At 39.3% G+C, this 21,196-nt stretch overlaps 1 protein-coding gene and 1 long non-coding RNA gene across 4 annotated transcripts; one reads left to right on the top strand and one right to left on the bottom strand.

Moving 5' to 3' along the window:
* Positions 1-77: 77 nt before the first annotated feature.
* LOC127390467 (uncharacterized) lies at positions 78-20,671 on the top strand. Of its 3 annotated transcripts, none has more exons than XR_007890872.1 (3): positions 78-502; positions 696-798; positions 19,227-20,671. It is a non-coding gene; the product is annotated as an uncharacterized LOC127390467 (long non-coding RNA). The 3 variants fall into 3 exon arrangements; XR_007890873.1 differs by lacking the exon at positions 19,227-20,671 and adding an exon at positions 9,074-9,698; XR_007890871.1 differs by lacking the exon at positions 19,227-20,671 and adding an exon at positions 976-9,067.
* Positions 12,025-19,745, bottom strand: LOC127390466 (small integral membrane protein 10-like protein 2A). Its single transcript, XM_051632149.1, has 2 exons — positions 19,560-19,745; positions 12,025-18,105 (listed from the first exon to the last, which is right to left on the bottom strand). The coding sequence occupies exons 1-2, from the start codon at positions 19,743-19,745 to the stop codon at positions 18,085-18,087; spliced, it is 207 nt and encodes a 68-aa protein (XP_051488109.1). The 3' UTR covers positions 12,025-18,084.
* Positions 20,672-21,196: the final 525 nt, after the last annotated feature.

Genomic DNA, 21,196 nt, shown 5'->3' on the forward strand with positions numbered 1-21,196 from the left:
GGCAGGCCCGGCCGGCCCGGCCCCGCCGCCCCCGCAGGGTCGCCGGCCACCGCCGCCTTGTCTCCTCCCCGCAGGGGGCGGCAGCTCCCGAGCCGAGCCGAGCCGTGCGGCGGAGCGCGCCCGGAGTGCGGAGCGTCTCCTTTTCCTCTGCGTGTTGGTCGTGCCCTTCCCGGCAGGACTCACACGGCGCGGCCTGGCAGCGCTGAGGCCCCTTGAGCGGGTTCCCCGCGGTTGCCAGGGCCCGCCCGGGCGGGCAGGGGCTGTCGGGGAGCGGGAGGAGCCGGGCCTGCGGGCGCCCGCGGCCCGTGGCGGGGGCGCTGAGGGAGCCGTCGAGTCCGCTGGGCTTCGTGTCGGTTGGGGTTGGCTCTTGGGGTCTGCAGCTGCCAGAGAATGTCTGCAGAGCTGCTGAGTCCTTCGGAGGGCTCTAAAAGGGAGGGGGAAAAGCGGGAGATGACAAGAGAGGACGGAGCTGGCTTGAAGCCGCATCGTGAGAGGCGACGAGGTGCGTTGAAGTCTCCGAAAAGGAGCCCGAGACGTAGGATGTTTCTGTGTGTTTTCTGCCGATTGTTGCTGCTCCTCGCTCCTGGGTGCAGGGTCTGGCGTGTAAATGGAACTGTTCCCCGTACGCGGTCTAGGGGTTTACCTCGGTGTGTGTTGTCTGTGTTGGTAACAGGATTGTTTCTTTAACGCCCTAGGAGTCAGAGCATCTGTGGGATTTCCTGAATCCTCGATAAAGATAAGATCTTCAGTGAGGTGTCACGGGAGTCGGGATATCAGCAGGCTCCAAAGTCTGTAAAGGTAAGCAGAAATGTGCTGGCACAGACCGCTCTTCCTTCCTTCCTTCCTTCCTTCTCCGGCACCACCTCTTTTTTTTAAAAAAAAACTTTGCTGTCAAAATTTTATTAACATAGGAAGCTGTGGGAGGAAAGGGTCAGCCAACAGGAAAATATCGTGTTTTTCATTTTCCTCTTGTAGGCTGGCATGGGGCAGAGCACTGTTTGGGAAGCTGTGTTGGGAGCACTCAGGTCTTGACACCGCTGCTAATAGGTGGTTATTACAGCCCATTTTGCTGAGAGCTGCGGTTTGACTCTAACAGCTGCTCTGGCGATAGAGTATTTTACCTCATCTAGAAGACATAAACATCACATACCTTTAAAATACTCCTCTGTATTTCATATTTTGAATTAAACATTGTTATAAGGTTAGTAAGTTAGTGTATAAAAAGGATACGGTTACATAAAACAGAAGCATTACCTTGGTAAGAGATTTATTTTGAAATGTGTGTCCATAAAGTGCAATTACAGGATGTTTTAAAGTAAGTCTGAATGCAGATGAGCTGACAAGGGGGCTTTGAATAATTTTGCACATTGGGCAAACTGTTAATTTACATTAAAGCGGAATTTGGTTAGTGAGAAAACTTCTAATTTTATAATTGGTCACAATATTGTTTGCTTCCATTTCATATGTGTTGTTTTACACGTTTAATATCTTACACCTCGTATTTATTTCTCTTGTTGCTTTTGTTTGTTAGTATAATTTGTTCCTTCCTTCGTGTATTTCAGTATAACTTAATATACTTTTGCTATAAAGAAAATTCTAGTGCAAAATAAAATCTAGCCCAGTCACTAATTGTAATAGCAGTGAGCCATGGAGAACAATCCCCCACCCACCAATTCAGTGCAAAATTCCTGTTGACTTAATGGAAGCAATATTAGGTTTTAGAATTTGCCAAATTAATATATAAGATGAAGACAAAAATGACTTTGTGGTGCAAGCAAGATGTGAAAAAAGGGTGTCTTAGTTAGTAAATGATCACTTGGGAAATTTTATATAAACTTCATGGTGAAATCAGACAATTCCAGACTTGTGAGAGAAGCAAAATGTTCTTTGCTATAACTTCATTGTTAACTTGAGCAAACAGTTAAATTATCAGTATTTTGCATTATCAAATATATACCTTACTCTGTTGTAACTTTGAAATCTGTCATTCACTACCCTCTACAGATTACATGATCTTTTTTTCTTTCTTTCAGTCCCTTCTGTAGTCGACCCTATTTTTGCCACAAGTATGTTTAGCCGGTTTTATATCCCCAAGTCTAACCTTCTGTGTTGGAAGAACTTCCTTGTCTGTCATTGGTGTAAATAGTAGTCATAATAGCTGGTCTGTTGAAATTATTTTTAGGGGAAAATTGTGCTTTCTCCAAAAACTGCTGTTGTCAGGGTTGATTCCTTGATGATAAGTGTGGTTATTCACTGCATTTTCAGGTAATACACTTTGTTATTTTTTTCTCTCTTTGGATCATTTGGTATCTGGTTTGATTCAGTTTCCACTAAGTAGTAATTTATCACATAATTTTTCATTTTATGGGGTCAGGAGCACATCTGTTCTGACATTTGCCCCTACACACAGAGTCAGTGAAGACAACTGAATCCATTACATCATACTTTTATGGTCTAAAAGGCTCATTAAATATTGAACCATTTTTATGGATTTCAATTTGAACCAGATTCCAAGAAGCAGTGAATGAAAATGAAAATGAAAATTACTCTTTACCCCTTGCCCTTTTTTTAAGTAATCAGAGAATTCAGGAATAGAAAAGCCCTATTGGTCATCACATCCTGTCCTCAGCAAGAATCGATTGATTCCCTTTTTTCTGGATTGCTTTTTCTTGGTTAATGGAAATTCTGACAAAGTCTTCATAATTCATCTCCAGGTTACTTGTAGAAAGAAATAAGCTTAATCTTACTGTGGTAAGTTTCCTCTGGGTAGTATGTTTCAGTGATGTAAAATTCCGTTTTATGATAACAGGTACAATAAACTTTTTATTTCTAACCAAAAGCTACGATGATCTTCATTGCATGGATAGCAAATCAGAAGTAGATAGTAACATTGTTTTCAAAGACAAGAAATAAAATTCTGAACTTTTGCAATGCAGAAATAAAGTGCCATTGTGCATCAGACTAGACTTCAGTATCAGAACAGGGAAATGGAATAATGCACCGTACTGTTGGAAGGAAGAAAGAATCATCCTAGATGCAGACATAGCTGCAAGTCTGCCTTATTGTGACTTGTGTTAGATTTGATAAGAAGGATTTTACAGTTACTCTTCAGGAGAACAGTTAATCTTCTGTGCACTCCTAATAATACAGTCTTGAAGAATATAGATATGCCTTAAAGAATATAGATGTAAACTAAAATTATTTGGTTGGTTTTACTACTTGCTCACTTAGATGCTCAGATTTTTAGAAAAACATTAGCACTATGTTTCCTAAGGCAGTATCTTAGTCAGAACCACTGTCATCAATACTTAGCCATTGTATTAAAGAATACTTTTGTTTCAAAGCTAGACCATCAAACAATTTTTTATTTTATAAGAAGCATTTGCCTATTGGTTTCCAGGCAGGAGAGTCTTAGTCCATCTCCATGTTTTCTTTTTTTTCTATTTTTTTATCAGTACTTGAATAATAAGATATTCTTAACCCCCTAGGGCAAACTCTTTGACTTCCTCTCTCTGGCAGATGGGTTTTACCCATGTATTGTTTCTTGAAATGTTTATGCTGTCACACATATGATATCTTTCTCAGCTAGAAAAATACATTTTTTTTGTTTGCTGCTTGTCTTAGTGATTTCAAAGTGCTTGCACCTTCCATTAACTCGAAAAAATATTACTTGAAAGTATTTTGTCTTGCTTTGGGGAATATCAAAGCTGAAGTTTAGCAAGTCAAACATCTTTTATGAATGGTGCTTTTTTTGTTTGAATAGGAAGCTTGTTCTCTTAAAATAGTAAAAAAAACCCCAAAGTTAAAGATGCCTCTTTTCTAAGAATTTTGCGTGAGTTTTTCTTCAGAGGAACTTTTAATCATATCCTGAATCTTATTTGCAGTTTATTTTGAATTCCAAGTCTTGACATATTTTGATGTTGTTGGTTTCCTTAAGATTTCTAAATAAGCTTGGTTTACTCCTAGCATCACATGCTACTGGTTTTGAAAGTCAATGCTTGTTTCCATTGTGTAACACTGATAGAGCTACTGTTGAGTCATTGAGTAAAGAGCACCAGAATGTCCAAGTGGGGAAAACAAAATGCATTAAAAATTGTGGAGGTCCACCAACTCTGTAATGCTTATGATCTGAAATATAGTTTGCATCAGAACTCAATTCTGCCTGTGTTAATTATGCACAGCACTGGACATAAATGGGCTGCTTTCTAGCATGAAAGCCATGCCTAAAATGACAGAAAAAGAATCATTGGATTTAAAAGACATGGGTTGAATCAGATCACAAGTGGAATTTTGCATGAAGCTTAAGAGGGTTTTTCTATCAGGAAAATGAAAACATTTGATGTAAAGTAATTCCCCAAAGGGGAGTGCACTGATAAAGGCCAGACACTGTTCCCACTCTGAGAAACAGCCACAGTCTGTGAATTCACCTCAGCTGGCTAACTCCCACTTGGAATGATTAAATGCACTATAGCAGACCTCTCTGCAGTCTCACCAAGGCCTGGGAATTTGAAATTCCTCATCCATCCTACACTGGGAGCTGTAGCTGGGTTGCAGACCATACATAAGCCCTGCTCTAGCTGCACGCTTACAGCAGCAGTTGAGCAGCACACTTAGCAGCATTGTAGCAGTGCTGCTAACAGCAGAGGCCCCCACAGTTGCTTCCTCCTCCCCACCCACAGAAGTGTTCTCCAGCAGCTCCACAGGGTAACAGGGCTGGCATCCCATGGTACATGTGGCAGCCAAGTAACAAGATGGAGTCCCTCATGACATACAGTGTTAGAAGGGTTAGACCAGGTGCTCTTGTGGATTTATCATTGAGTGTCTGAAATGCAATTGCGTATCTCCACCTGAGCTGGCTCAAATCTTGCTGTTGGCTAGTCAACAGTGCACAAATCTGGGTTGAATAAAAGTGGAACCATAAATTTAGACAGGAGCAGGAACTGGCAACTAATAATTGTCACTTTTAGTGCTCTCTCAGCTGTTCAAGCAACCATTTTTGAAGCTGTGCTGTAAATAGGATAACTCGATCCAGATTTAATTTAAAAGTTCTGTCTAAAATAATTATTTTTAAACATAATTATTCCATTGATTAAGTTCACACTCTGCTCCCACAAACAGTTGCATTGGCACCATTGCAGCATTGGTAGACTGTGACACACAGATGGTGTGGAAAGAAGGAAGGCAGGCTGCTGGATAGCTATTTTGTCAGTGAGGACAATAGCCCTGAGTAATTCTAACCTTCCTCTGAACCACAGACTCTCCCATCAATTTCACTTTCTGATCCCTCACGATCAGCCCTTTTCAGACTGTGCCTATAGCCAGATTACATGCTTGTTAATGTCTGGTCTGTGCACTAGTAGATCATCTAATGGTAATAAATTGATCAAGATCAAATAGGAGCAGGTAATCACATTCCTGTCAAGTTTAGCCAGTTATGAGTTACAGGGTTTAGACCAAGCTTTATCTTGGCTTTGCACTGCTGGCAGGAAGACAGATCATGCCAACTCTAGTGTAAAATCATCAAGAGTAAAACAACTCTCCATTTCTTGCTTTGTGAGGGTTTTGTTTTTCAAATAACTTTGTACTGGTGGGTTGAATTTATTAAAATAATTTTGTGCCATGTTGCCACCCAAAACCTAAATTTATTGTATGATGAAATTGCAGTTGTATGCTGATGAAAGTATGCCTTCAGCTTCTCTTGTAGGTTATTTTTTTGATACATAGCTCCTGTTGAGTCCAGGTGCAGAGGGGAGGGGATTCCTTGTTAAAAGGTGATGTGTAATATTTTAAATTCTTACCATCTCTAACCAAGAAAGGTCCCTATTTATCCCAACTACTGCAGTTGTAAAGAAACACCCGGGGGTCAGAGGCAAAAAAACATCACTTAAGTCCTTTCCCTCATGGCTGTATATACTATTTTATTATTTTCATATCCTCCTGGATATAAGAGTAATCCCATACATTTCTATACTAAAACAAAAAAAAAATTGTATTTTCTTACTATAAAAAATGCACTTTCAATTTTAAAAGCAGACTTTTACTTTAATTGTCTTTTCCTGCTGTATTTCTCTGTATAGTTTCAAAGAAAGAAAAAACTGCCTCCAAGAGGATGTTAAGGGAGGGACAAAGTTAAAACTTGGCATGCACTAAACCAAATAATTTTTGCAAGGAAATGGAGGAGACGGGTCAAATTAATTCCTTATGTAACTCCATTTACCTCAGTGGAGTTAAATACAGGATGAATTTGGTACCTTATACCTCTGTGGTCAGAAAGGATTTCTGTGACCTTAGTCAGCACCATATAAAATAATAATTCTTAAGATATAAAATTATAATTTACATCTGATAGAACTGCCCCTGTTATTTTTAGTCTATTAATATAACTGTAAAAGAACAATAGGTCTACAGAACAACAGCAAAAACAGCTTCATAAAAAGATTAGTACATGATGATTTGCAGCTTACATCCATAGTAACAGTTTTTTGTGGAAATGAGGAATTCATGACAGACTGCTAATATGGGCAGTGGCAGCAGGGACAGTTTCCATTTCTTGTAAGTTCCAAATACTTTTCACCAGTTTGCTGCATTGCAAATTTAACTTTTTTCCTCTCATCTCATTCTTCTCCCCTGACCACCCGTTATTTACTTCTCCTTTCCCTCTGGTTTGAGTTCCACTGTGTGTGCAGGGGCATCTGCAGCTTCTTACTGCTGAGTTTTCTAGATTTTTCTCTTCAGGTAGAAATATTCAACCTCTGGGGACAGGTGAAGGAGAGATGTTTGGTCTCCACCATAATGTCTTTTTGGATTTTAAATTTCAATGTGCTTCAATTTGAGATGCTTTAAAATAACACATTTTCACTGTGAGAACCCAGCCTCCATGTGCCATTCTGTAGTACTCAAATATAGCTGTACCCAGAGATTATTTCCCTTTTAAAACTTTGTTATGAAACATTAACCACTGCCTCCTCACCCCACTCCCAAATTCAGGAAATACTTTTTGTATCAATATGTGAACAACTTTTAATAGTGTCATGCAAAAGCATCTATATAGTATATTAGTGCGATGAAATTGAAGTCAACAGTCTGTCTTTTTTATCCTTACCAACTTGCAACTATCTTTTTTAATATAGAGGAAAGGATTTGTGTATACATGCATATAAAAGATGTGAAAATACAAAGGCATTTATTGAAAACAGACAAAACCAGGAAGATGATAAAACAGCAGAAGGAAGTGGCCTCAGAAATAACTCTTGCTTTGTATAGCAGAATTTATCACTAAACCTAAGGCTGGCAAGCTGCCATGCTTCAGATAAAACAAGCAATGTAATATTAAAAAAAATTAAGTGTACAAAATACAGTAGATGCATTTGAAAAGCTGATGTCCTAGAAAGTAATTAAATGTTTTTTGTTTCTCTTTTTAAAAAATATGTATCTTTAAAAGCTTCATTGTATTTTCAGATACCAGCAATCTCAGCTGTACAGATGTAGGCTCTCTGAGGATGTCTGCATCAGGTGTGCCAGTCAGCAGGATGTAGGAAATTCCCAAATATCCAAAATTAAAGAAAGATGGTGGAGATACATTTTGAAAGCAAAACATTTGCTTTAGCAAATTAGCAGAACTATTAAAACATGTTCTGTGAAAAAATTATTCACAGATTTAAAAGCTACTGCACAATTTTAATCCACAAAGAGACTCAAGTAAATGTGTACTGCTCAACATCCTCACACTGGATAAAGGATATTTTTTTAACATAGTATCTTCTGTATTTCCTTGTATTTTGGGAATTGGGGGAAATCAAAAGCTTTAGGAAATAACAGTTCACTTATACCTGAAAGACTTTTCATATAAATGTTTTTGAAGTCTGCTGTTGACTGCAAACACTTCAAAAGCATGAGAATCTAGGATATTTAGGTCAGCATTGTACCAGCTGAGAAAAAATGAATTATTTTCTGCAAGGTTGTTTTCTCCTCTCTAGCCTGGTGAGGCCTGCATCCTGGTATTCCTGCTAGAAGAGAGAGCCTTTTCAGAAGAAGATGGATAATAAGCACAGCTAAATTCTCATGACAAATAAAATTGCGCTGTTGCTCTTTATCTGTAGGGCTTTTCTGGAGCTCAGCATGTTTGGAAGACTCCAAACCTGAAAAACAAGATGGCAGATTATTATAATTAAAATAAAGAGGTTTTTTCAACATCTTAATTCCATTTGCAATGTAAATGGGCTGTTATCTGAGTACTATTTATATTCTTAAGTAATGTCTAATTTTCTCACAGTGAGAAACCTTTTTTAACTTGTTGACAAGAGCAGTTATCTCCTTCACAGATTACATAATTTCATCAAGTATTAGGCATTTCTTATATTTGAATCATCCATGTCTTGATTGCTATGGAAATTCTATGGAATTTCCAGATTTACTCTTTATGAAGAACAGTAGCCTGGTAGTTGTAGCTGCTGCTTTTTCCTGAAATGCTCTGGACTTGCCTCATAATTTATACAAAGTTCTCCTTTCTATAAATGTTCTATTTAATTCTGACTTATTGAAGCTGAGATATACAGATATGAGTTAAAAAGAGATAAGTTCCTCTTCATATTCTTCAGCTAAAATAATGAAAAACTGTTTTAAAACTATTAGAAAGGAGATAATACTGTTTTAATAAGCTTGTGAAACTGCAAGTAATGCAGATAAATGCAGATAGAGCAGTCTTCTCAGAAACCTAAACTGCTAATCATTTAAAGATCTTATTCCAGAATGCTGACCACAGGCAACAGGAATGAGTAAAGAAGCATCTTTAGCACCATGGGATTTTGAAGACCCATATTAATCCCAAAAGAAAAAAGAAAGGTGTAATTTTAGCATGTTCAACATAGAACTCAGGGATGTTTCTATTCTTTGCTACTGGACTTCCTTATCATGTATGGAAAGAATGAAGAAAGTTATTCTTGAGCTAAACAAACAAAGGTATTAATGCATATCTGTGTTTATATGTAAATATTTTATATATTATTATATATAAATGCAGTCAGAAAACCACAGTTTTGTATTTTATGCTGAATAAATGGTCTTTTACTTCTAGATCTAGAGGTATGCTGGCAATATGTTGAGCAAAGGACTCTCTGAAGGCTCCTACAAAGCTGTTCATAGTATCCATTATATACTACATCGGTTTCAGTCCAGTTTTGAACAGAGGCATGAAAAAGAGCTCTGAAAATATTTTTTCCGTATCTGTTTCTTCCAACAGCCTAATTTCTTGTAAGGACTTTCTAAGTAGTGTAATTTGTTGTGACTTGATTAATTCACCATTTTGAGAAGATAGTCCAATATATTTTCTTGATCATTAGTAATAGATAAAGATGTCCAACATCTGTTTATTTGACTGCAGCACCATTATCAAGTAGCTGAATTTAAAGAAAGTGATGCAAGAGCAAACATCTCAGACATGAACAATGTGTAGCTGAGAAACAATAAAACTAAAATGTAATACCCCAGGGGGAAGAAAACAACACCAAACCAAAACAAAAAGTTATTCTTACTTTGCATAAACAGCTGTAATAACCTTGTTAACAACGACCTTGTGCAGTTCATGTGAGAATATCTAAAATTAAAATGCAATAGTGACCAAAGCTATGTGAAAATTCTTAACAAAAGCTGTTATGAGTTTAACAATTCAAATAAAGTAGCAAGTGATGCCATTTTATAAATTGGAATTCTTAGAAGTTTCTTCTGTTTTAGAAGACCATCCAGTATGGTGTGATTTTGCACACTGCATTTTTTTAAAATAGTTCCCAACTATTTTTTGTTACAAAATAATACTTGTATGTTAAGATTTATTTTCTACAAGGAGTACAATGTTTGGAAAGCATGCAGTGAATTTCAGAATACTTCAGAAACATGGTATAGTCTCAGTTTGAATTGCTGGGAAGATTCACATTGACTCTACTGTAGCCCTGGACTTTAACCTGTCCTAAGTTTAAGGATATTCCCATAAAACACACAAGTCTGGATCTTGTAGTTTGGTTCACCCAGGGAGATCCTCATGCTAACAGAGCTGTGATGAAGTCAGTGAGGCTAGACATCAATACTGATCTTGTGTGATTGGATTACAGGATTGAAGCTGTCATTTGTCCTACTAAGATGACTCTAAGTTACTTAAGTAGATAAATCCTACTATCAGATTTCTTACTGATTACACTTCATGAAATGCAAAAAAAACCCCAAACTAACCAAACCCAAACCTTGCTTACTTTCTCCATTCAAAGAAGCCTGACATGACAGACACCTGAAGGTGCAGAAGCAAGCCCTTAGAAAGGTGCTATACAGTATCATTAAAATACTTTTTTTGTTTTGTTTTTTTGTGTGTTTTTAAATCCTAAATGCTTTTATAGTGAAGGGGGGGAATCAAAGACCAGAAATTGGAAATTTAACTATTCTAGGAGGTCATACATTCTCATAGTCAGTGTGCAATATTTGGAGTCCAAGGCTAAGATCTGAAAGGGGATTGAGGGATCTCTGCTGTAGATTTTTTTATTATACAACACAAGACAGGGTTACTGAGCTCAGAAGGGTTATTTGTGAATAACTTCCAGCTTTCAGCCACTAGCTCAAGATAAAGAACATCAAAAACATCCTACCTCTCTTTGGTGGTGGCTTTTTGTTCAATGAGCAAGAGGTGAGCATTTAAATTCTATGTTAGTTTTGGTCTGTTACACTTGGGAATAATTTAACAACGGGTAACACCTGAAATAATGCCAATCTGCTTGGTTTGGTTTTTTGTTGTTTTTTTTTTTTTTTTAATTTTCTTTGAACAATGAGGTTAAAGATAAATGAGTATTTTAATATGTCTAGAAAATATTTGTGATGAAAAATAGCAGCAGTGCTGCCTAACACTTGAGAGACTTACATCATGCTTTTTACAGACATACCAGAGTTCTTTGGAACAAGACCACCATCCAGTATTTTCTTTTTTAATGGAAAGTAAAGCACTCCTTCTACTTTTAAAAAATCCTATGTCCTTCAGAAATATGAATATCTTAAGCAATCTTTGGTATTTGTGTTTGGTTTGAGGTTTTGGTTTTAAAATTTTAAACTGTTATCACATCTGCCAGAAAAGGCAAGAGCTAAGAAACATACTGAAGACATAAATGTTGTGATGGGTCTAACTTGCTGCAAGGTTCCTCTGGCAATCTCAGACCTGCATAGAGGAAATTTGGCCTCCTGTACATAGGAGCAGCTCTCATAGAATTCTACAGTATGAGATGAACAAATATACAGAGACTACTGCAGAGTTACAGACCACTAACTTATATATGACTTCAAAACACTTCAAATCCTAATAGGAATATACTTGGATATATGTGTTAGCATGTCTATGGCCAAGTTTATTTGCAAAATTATTGAGTTCCATGAAGTTCCCCATGTACTGCACAGATCATGCCCCTTTATGTAAACACGTATAGCTGCCAATGAACCATCTGAAAGTGATGACATGAGTAATTAAGGCTAGATCACATCACTGTCACAGTGGAGTGGATGGAACATGGTGGGCAGCCCAAGAGGTTAGAGACCATTACTTCAGTAGGTACCATGCACATTCCAGAAGCAACAAGGCATCAACACTGAAGTGCATAGAACATTGATGGCACTTTCTCAACTGTGGGTGTTTTAACCACCTGCTGAAACTTCACAGCCCTCATTAGATTACTACATAATTTTCCTTCACCCCTCCTTTCTGTTTTTTTTCTGTTAAGTGCATGTTTTGAGGGAAAAGATGCTCTCAAGCATTCATAATTAAGAAAAATAGTGCATGTTAATTTGGTACTCAAGGTATCAAGTCTTCAGCTTTGTCGTAACTGCAGCAAATAACAGTAACACTTCCTTAAAATGTAGCCCTTGTGGCATCAAGCAACCTTAAGATCAAAGAATACTGTCAGAAATGTGATCCCTTTAAATACATTTGTACAATTTATACAGTGATAATCCAAAAGAGAAGCACCAAAACTAGCTCTTTTGTTAATGACAGACAAAATATAATTTTAAAAAACATTTTTATTTGTTTTTAAATAGCTTGATAAAACCCATCAATTGGCATTCAAGAGTTCAATTGTAAACAGTTACAACACGTTACTGCTGTGTATTGATCTTGTACATTAACATTTGCAGTGACAATCTGCAAGAGAAGTCAAAGTCAGCATATCTATAAACTGAAATGCACTGTACTAAAAAAAAGATGCCATAACTGAAAATACTTAAAAGACTGATGTTTAACTCCCTCCTGTGGTGTAAGCAAGCAGCATCACAACAGCTTCTGGAAGCTCAGATAGCCTCTATATTACTCAAAAATCTGTATTCATCTCATTAGGACAACTGGTTTCAAGTCTCCTATGGAAACTCCCCTACAATAAAATGCTAAAATATAAAGTTGTAAACATCTTTATCTGGAACAAACAAAAATGTTTGTGCCAGCCTTCTCCATCTCCCACATTGCAATAAAAAAATAAATTCAGGCCAAAGACAGAGGCCACAAATTAAAACTGCTCTGCATGGATAACATCACAGTTCACTGAAGTATTTTAAGTGTCAGGATTTAGAATTAGGGTTAGTCACCAGCAGGAAGCACAACCCATTTTCAAGAAAGTCCATGGAACACTCACCAAGTGATGAATTGGACACTAAGCATTAGATTTAGCTACTTTTAAGAACAAAAACTTAAATTACATCTAGGTATTTTTGTATCTGATATTAGGAAAAAATTGTCTGCAACCAGAAAAACAAGGAACATTCGACACTTCAAGTTTGGGTTTTAACACAAAGAAGGAAAATATGGCCCTCAAGATGTGTTATCTTTTAAGTATATTTCATCACGAACAATGAAATAATACAAGGTTTAGAGCAGTTAGATAGTTACCAATTCAAAAAAGACTAAGATAATTGAGATTTTGGAATGCAATGCAGGATTAATTTAAAAGTACACACCAACAGGATTTACTCAGTGCAGGGTGGCAAAAGCTGCCATCATTCTAGCACTTCCATATTATTCTTTTTTAACACAGTGAGATTGGTATCTCTGTCCTGTTTAAGTATGTGAGCTGATTATAAATACCAGTACTTTCATAGGCAGCAAGTTGTTTATTTGAAAATAAATCAGTTATCAAATGCAGCTCTTCCTCCTTGAGGATTAATCAGCTTTGCAGTCAGATATCAAGGGGATTAACCACAAACCTAAAAATGACTTAAAAACCTGAAGAGTATTGAACCTAGCATAACTGTTTCTTAAGTTTTGACCTCAATGTATTTGATAACCCCCAAATTCTAGGTGCAATTCTCAGCTGACAGAGGCACTACACATTTTAATTAAATACTAGATTTTAATCAAAGCAGCTGTTTTGAAGGGAAAAAGCAGAAACATGTCATATTGATTACCTATTGCTCTGTCAGAGACACCACTTGTCATACACCCTAATGACAGACTATGGATGCTTACGTCTCTACATGGTTTCTGTCAATTTGTTATGCATAATTAATTACAGGGGAGCGTTTCTGAAATGGAACAGAGTATCAGCCTATGCTTTTGCTGACAAATTATTGGGAAGGAAGAGAAGAAAAATACTGGTAAAACCAGCCCATAAAAACAAACGGAAGAACTTGACAATAGGATGATACATTCAGAGAGCATGTACAGGCTTGCTTCTTCCAAAAATGTAAAGTGTATACACTATAAAGGGGGACAAGGGACAAGAAAAGGAGAAAGCAAACTTTGGCAGTTTTAAGAAAGTGCAGTCTTGACAGTCCTAAAAAAACCCAAACCCAACCAAACAACAAAACCACGAAAAAAAGCCAAAAAACAAAACACCAAACCCCAAACAAACAAAGAAAAAAGCTCCAACCCAACACTGAAAAAGCCAAAGGTTAGATGTCTACAGATAAAACTGTCATGGTGCACCATGATGCACACAGACAATTTCTAAGATTGCACTAGATAATATCACACTGAGAAGTACACCACCAACTCTACTGCATTTTGCTTTGTAATGTCTGAAAGTAATTAAGCATTTGCATAAACATTTCCACATCATACTGTGATAAAACACTTTTTAACTACATGCTGAGCTCTGTGTGCACAAATTTGAATATATGTTTTCTTTTTCAAAGCAGTACACCATATAGTAAATTTCCACTCACATGTATATTTATGGGAAACTACTAGGCAGTTCTCTAAATATTGAATATTGTCTTAATTTGTTCTCTTATGGCAGAAATAGAACCCTTTGCTATATAGTGGAGGAAGGATCTGGACACTGATCAATGAAATTTTAGAAAGCACGAGTTGTTTAGTAGAACCCTGACATTTTACTTAGAAATACCTCTTTACAACATAAAGAGAACAGCAAGAGGAAAGAGGAACTGGAAATAAGAAGACAGGTCCTGGTTCACTACAAAGATCCCTTACCCCTACTAAAAATGTTATTCTTCTGTACTATATAATAATAGTAATTAATCTCAGCCCCAACAGCACATTTCCTCAGAAAAGCAGTTTCCATATCTCACTGAAGCCATGAAACTATACACAATGGCTCTTAGCTGAGACACCTTCCACCTTTTGAGATGAGTTAATATGAAAACATTTGTAGGAAGAGAACAGTGGCCTAAACCACGTAGTGTTTGGTTTCTATACAGCTTCAAAGGATTGCCATCCCTCTGGTTCCCTCTCCTGCAGACAGTAAAGGCCATCCGAGTGTTGTTGCCACCAGCCAAACTTCTGTTAGTGCAACAACAGCACTTTCCACTGATGGCCTCCCCAAGTTTAAAGTGCAGTATATTACATGAGATTTTAACATTCCAAACTACCCTTTATTTGAATTTCAGAAGGAATGTTCAAGTTAGAAAGTTACCTTTTAGGTTTTAAGCAACAAAATCCAAGGCAAACTGTCTTAGAATGGATTAAATCCACTCCCTTAAGACATACTCTTTAAATCTTATGTTCAATATACATATAATACACACACACACACACAAAATCTATCATTTCCCTTAGCTCTATTGCGTAAGTATTTGAAGTGATCCTATAATAAGTGATTAAAAGCCTGATTTTGCTTAGAACAGGATTGCTTTATCTAGACTCTGATCATTCCAAGATCATTCCTGCATAGGCTTATCATCAATAAAGAGATAGCCCTTGGCACCCCACTGTTCTCAATTTTAAATTCTAATTTACTGGTGATTTCTCTGATGTTTTATTCCCTTCCACTCCCTTTTTTTCTTGTATATAACTATTGTTCTCTAAATATGTGGTTCCCGAATTATGTCCAGCAGAGTAGAGGCTCTTCCAGGCCAAACTGTTCAGCTGAACAGACAAGGAGCTCTCAAGTAACAAGTAAAACCTGCCAACAAATTATTTCTATAGGAGGTTCAAGTATCCAGTTGTGGATTCAGGATTGTGTTTATGTGCCACTTTAAAAACAAAAAGCTCACCCCACAGGAAAAGAGTATTTCTTTACCTATGTAGCTACTATAGAGATTAAGATATAGTTGCACAACGTTTTCTTTAGCTTAAGCCAGCTTAAACAGGCTCCAACTCCTCCCTGTCTTCATTCCTTTACTCTCAGTTCTGCCAAGTGGTGTTTGAGTCAAGCTGGATGCAGACAACAGCTTAACACCGTAACTCAAATCCTTGTTTCTGATGCTTTGGTGTTTCAGATCCATGTGACTTCAGCAACCTTGATCCACAAACACTCAATAACAAAAACTCCAAGGGTGCTGAATTGCAGCAGTGGAGATGGGATTGAATAGTATGAAGGAAAGTAATCTGTTACTATTTTTACACTTTTGGTAATTTTATGACAGGTAATCATGCAGTAATTAATAAAAGTACACACCAGGGAAAAAGTTATTTTCTAAATTAAATGGTTTTTATCTCTTCTAACATCCAGAAGAAATAGCCAACCAATGGGGATAATAAAAACCATATAATTTAACATTAAAAGTAGTATATCTTATTTTTAGCATTCAAAGTTAAAAAATTCCAACATTTCTCCCTGTAACACTGATAATTGACATTTCATCTTCATAATCAAAGACTTCTTTACACAAGTGTGCTAACACCCAAATAAACACATTAGAAACTCTACTGGTTTTCTAAGTGAATTCAGGTCAAATTAAATGCAACATCACTCACTCTGTTTCCACAATGAAGTAAGCTAGCCATGAAAAAAAGATGCTTGGTGTGTGAGCCGCTGGCATGACTTCACTCTGCATTAAATCCTCATTTTTAACTCGGAAAGGTGAGCTGACAACACATTCTAACTCATCATATCAATACCTCCCTCCTTAGGTAAGCCCACAGAACACGTGAAGCCCACCTACACCAACTCCCTCACTAAGAATTTTGGACACCAAGTTCAAACTTTGACCTACTGCACAATGAGTTTCTCCATCTAAGTGCCCATGGGAGCATATTCCTGCAAATTCACAAGCAGCTCTATTGATTCCAACATGCTTGCTCCATTCTTTGCCAAACCCTGTTGTCAGAAGCCTGTCCCAAAGCCAAAGTCAACAGGCCCAGAAACTATTACTGTGCTTCACTGATAACAAACACTTTTTCTAGGAAAGGAAACATTCTTTTAGAAAATTTTTATAGTGTCTGTTGTTGCACAATGGAGCTCACACAATATTGTTTAAATTAGAGCAGCACCACCCTTGAAAATGAACAGTGCTGAGAATTATTCTGTATTGAAGACCACCCTCCCAACACCTTTCCAGTTCAAAGTGTTTTAAGGCTGAAAACATTAATTACTGTTGGATCCAGGGCAGGAATTAAATTCCACAAGAAACAGTTTGATTGGAAATGGTTGTAAATAGTAGCCAGAACACTCAGCTAAGACAAACCCTACAGAAAACAAGGGATCTGTGCTAAATAATCAAACTGGGTTCTAGTCTAGTGTTAATGGCAGACCTGCAGAAGTCCCGAAGAGTTTTGAAATTAAGCAGTTCTTTCCACTCAGATGCAGATATTCCTTAAAAATAAAAGTCCCTGTTATTCCAACAGCCAGTTTTGGTAGCAATTACAAAATATAATTTTTACTTTAGCTGTCTACTTCTCACTAAAACCTGTACTGTAACCTTCTCTCTGCTATTTAATCAATTAAGTTTCTATTAATGTTAAAAACGGCAATGATTAAAACCTTAGTACTCCTTTCCCTTCACTGCTGCATACCAGAGGCCTGCTAGTGCAAAAGCCAGCACAGAAATTGCCAGCTGTATCATGTGAACATTATTAGTTGCATATTCTATATTTGAAAACATTTTCTTGTATCCAAGTGTTTGCTCTGAAGATAGAAGGTTTAAGTAACAAAGATAAAACCATGGTTTCTGGTTGTTTAAGAGTCCTACACTGCACTCATACAGTGAGAGAGCTGGAATAAAACAGAGATCAGGAAGATCACCAGGCTCCAGTTCTTTAAGAGATGCAGGCTGCAATTCATTTTCTTTGCTGATGCTCATTTCCAATTCCAGAAACTGCAGGTTTTGTTTATACCACAAATTTCCCAGCCACAAGTGTGCAAAGCATACAAAGTTGTCTCCTGGGCAGCATGAGCTAAAGTCTCCAGCAAACCTGCAAGCTTCCTCCAGCCAGCCCGTTACTGAAGTGTTATTAATGCAGTGAGAAACCCTATGAAGGCAGTCTTTCCCAGAAGAAAAAAACAGATGAAATGAATCCTTCCAAGGAGTAGCTGCACTTGAGTTTCCCTCTGCTGATTCACTCAAACTTGGAGGCATTTCCTTGCCAAGAGAATGCAGAGATATAATATTAAAGAGAGAACAATTCCTGATGTTAAAAAAAAGAAATTCTTTTTGTAAACTGCTACTATGATTTTGAGAATTGTTTAATGTGGAATGTATGTGTGTCAGGTGAGCTGCTGCCTTGTGATGACCTGGGCCACTGTCACACACACTGTTCTGGTTTAAATCTTCTTTCTTCATAGTCGTAGAGAAGACAAGCATAGCTTTGCTGTTTCATAACAGGTTTAATTTGAAGAAGAATGCAATTGACTAGTTGCAGCACACAATGCAAGCAGCACACCACATCACAAGTCAGTGGATCTCAATGTGGACCTAAAGAGAAGAATACAGAACGTTATTATGCCGATATCCCAGTTTCTTGGTGCCTAGTATATAGAGGCAAAAAAAAAAAAATAAATCTTTAACATAAAGAAAAAGGAAAACCCAACTGCAGAAAGTAACAGTAGTCCAGACAGACAAGCCTCCCTACAGGGTGCTTGAGCACATCCACAGGGGTAGGCAGTACACCCAAATATAAACTTTCTTCTGTAGTTTCAGTGTAATCTGCTACAAACTCGCTTTTGGTAACCAGCATCTAAGTGAGTCTGCAGATGAGCAGCTGGAGAGATTTGCTGTGTAACAGGACAACTTTCCTTAGCCAACAGAAATGTAGACTGGAACTGATTAGAGGCTTAACATTAAAGGTAAATATTAAAGTAACCTTCCTGTAAACAGAAGTGCACACTGAAATCAGACACACAGCACTGGAAATCTCCTATGCACAGCTTCCCAAAGGGAACTGGTCAGGCTGGCTGCACCAGCACAGTTAGAAGGTATTGGTTATATTATAGTCAAATGATAAGCTGATGTTGTTACAGAGAACTATTACATACCAACACAGATAACAAGCAAAGGCAGGACATTTTTAGCCACCAAGGTTACTAAGCTTTGTGTACAGTTCCTGGCGCTGTGGTTTGATTTCAGGGTTCAGAACTGTAAGGCAAGGCCCAAAAATAAAAATGAGATGCCACGTTTTGACCTCTTCCCGTTTTAACCTACATTTTGCAAGTCACAGACTGCAACCAGACTTGCCTTTCAGCACTTGGCCGCTAGCTGGACATGCCATGTTTATGGGGAGAAAGCCGTGTTTACTACAGCTACATTTATGGGGAGAAAGAAAGTGTCCAGTCTTTGGCCAGTGCTGATGTTTGTTTGTGATAGCCCACAGCCTGCTTCTGTTGCCAGACAAGCTGAAAGAAAAGCTTGATTTCATCACAAAACCAAATAAACTTCAAGCCTGCAAGGAATAAGAGCTCCTAACGTCTTTAGGTCAAAGCTGTTCCAGGGAGTTCCACCTTTGGAGCTCGAGGCAGGAACGACACAAATTAAATTCAAACTGCCATTGTCATGCAGTGACACTGTTACCTGAAACTGCCTCTCCTGTCCCTCTGCAGTTGTTCTTGGCTGACCGGAAAACAACAAACTGACGGAGGCAAGGACCCTATTAGCTCCTTACCGGGCGTCGGCAGTAACTACCGAAACGCACCCATTTCCCGCCTGTCCGTAAGCTCAGGAGGGCAACACGGACCGGAGCTGAGGAAGCGGCACGTCCGCTGCCCCCCCGGAGCCAGCGCGCAGGGGGTGCGGGCACCCGAGCAGGGCCCGCGGGGACCCCGCGGAGCGGCCGCGCAGCGCGGAACGCGGCGGCACAAGGCAGCGCGACCCGGGGGAACCGGCAGCAGCTGCCGAGCCCCGGGGCCGGGCCCGGCCCCCGCGCCGCCACCCACCTGCAGCCGCACGTTGAGCATCATGGAGGCGACGATGTAGAGGTAGGGGAAGTTGATGCGCAGCTTCCAGGCCAGGTCGAAGAAGATGAGGAGGGTCCGGGTCAGCCCCTTGCAGAACACGCCGTAGGACCTGGCGGCAGCCGACTGGGAGAGCCTGGCAGCCAGGGCGGACAGACCCGCCGCCATAAATCCGCGCCCGCGGCCCCGCCGCGCCGCCCGGCCCGGCCCGCGCCGCCCCCCGCGCCCCCGCTGCGTGACGGCTGCGTGCGTCACACGGCGCGCGTGCCCGCGGGGAGGGCGGGGCCTGCGCGCGGCCCGTCCCGCACCGCCCCGCCCGCCCCGCCCGCGCCGGGGGTCGCTCCCTCCCTAAAGCCGCTTCCCGGGCAGCGCGGGAGGAGAGGCCTGAGGGCTTGGCCCGGGTGCGCGCTCTGACCTTCTCCATCACAAACGTGTGGGCTCTCGGCACTGATCGTGGTTTCTGGGCTTGCGTGCCGTGGTTCTTTGAAATTTTGTTTCGTTCTTTCTGCGTTCTGGTGATCAGTTCTGTGAGCCTGCTACGTTATTGACTTGTTACGTTTTCTTACTGTCCTCTTAAGCCTTCTCAACGTATATCCATCACGTTTAGAAGTAGGTCCTCGAAGATTTATGCAAAGGTTCCTCTACACTTAAGTTGCCATAGGTCTAAGAGACTAAAAAATAAGGCCCTTGATGTGCCTACCACACAGACTGATCTTATGTCATTGCATTCCCCTGTTTAACAGTCTGTCCTCTGCGTGGGATAGGCCTCTTTGGGAAGGGACCTCTCTTCACTGTCTTTGTGACACAGAACAATCCTCATGCTTGAGATCCAGTCTCCAGGGCTCTCTGTCAGAACTAACACCACCACAGACAAGTGAGGAACACTTAGTATTTTAATGAGACAGAGCTTAGGCTTATTTATGCTTCCAGTTCTTTCTTTCTGGTCCCTTTTATAACCATTGCTATGTATGCAAAAGTTGCATAATTGATATTACTGCCTGTGATAAAATGATTGCAAGAGACTGAGATCATAACAAACTGGGAAAAGGGGAAAAGTCAGATATTTTAAACAATAAACCATTTTGTTCTTTTCAGTTCCTGTGATGATCTTTACTTTTTCGGTCTGAAAGTTCAGTTTGAAAACAGCCAGATAGTTCCCAACAAACCCCGTCTTGTGAGTGTTTGGGTTTTTTTTTAGGACTGCAAGGAAACTTGCCATCAGCTCTGGTAGCCCATCTGCTCACACTGTGCTTCCCTTCCAGGGCAGTGATCTGCCTTGGCACTACAGAATCCCAGCCACCTCTCAGAGAGTTTATTGTCCATGGTGACAAAAAGCGTTCCGTTTACTCTTATAGTTTGTGATGATGTCAAGCTTAGAGCCCCCTCTCTCCAGAATATTTCAGAAAAATAAGTGTACAACACACTGTGGATTCTAGCAACACAGTGTTGGGAAGTTACAGTGGGATACATGGGAGGCTACCAACAACAGCTCTTGCACTGAGGAGCCTTGGTACTCCAACACAGGCAATCTTTAAAAAGCACAAGACCTCATTCAGGTACTTTTCATCAGTTTAACAAAGGCAGGGTCTAACATTAAATCAAAACACCTAGCTACCAGA

The sequence above is a fragment of the Apus apus genome, chromosome 14 (genome assembly GCF_020740795.1).
Source record: "Apus apus isolate bApuApu2 chromosome 14, bApuApu2.pri.cur, whole genome shotgun sequence".
Classification (NCBI taxonomy): Eukaryota; Metazoa; Chordata; class Aves; order Apodiformes; family Apodidae; genus Apus; species Apus apus.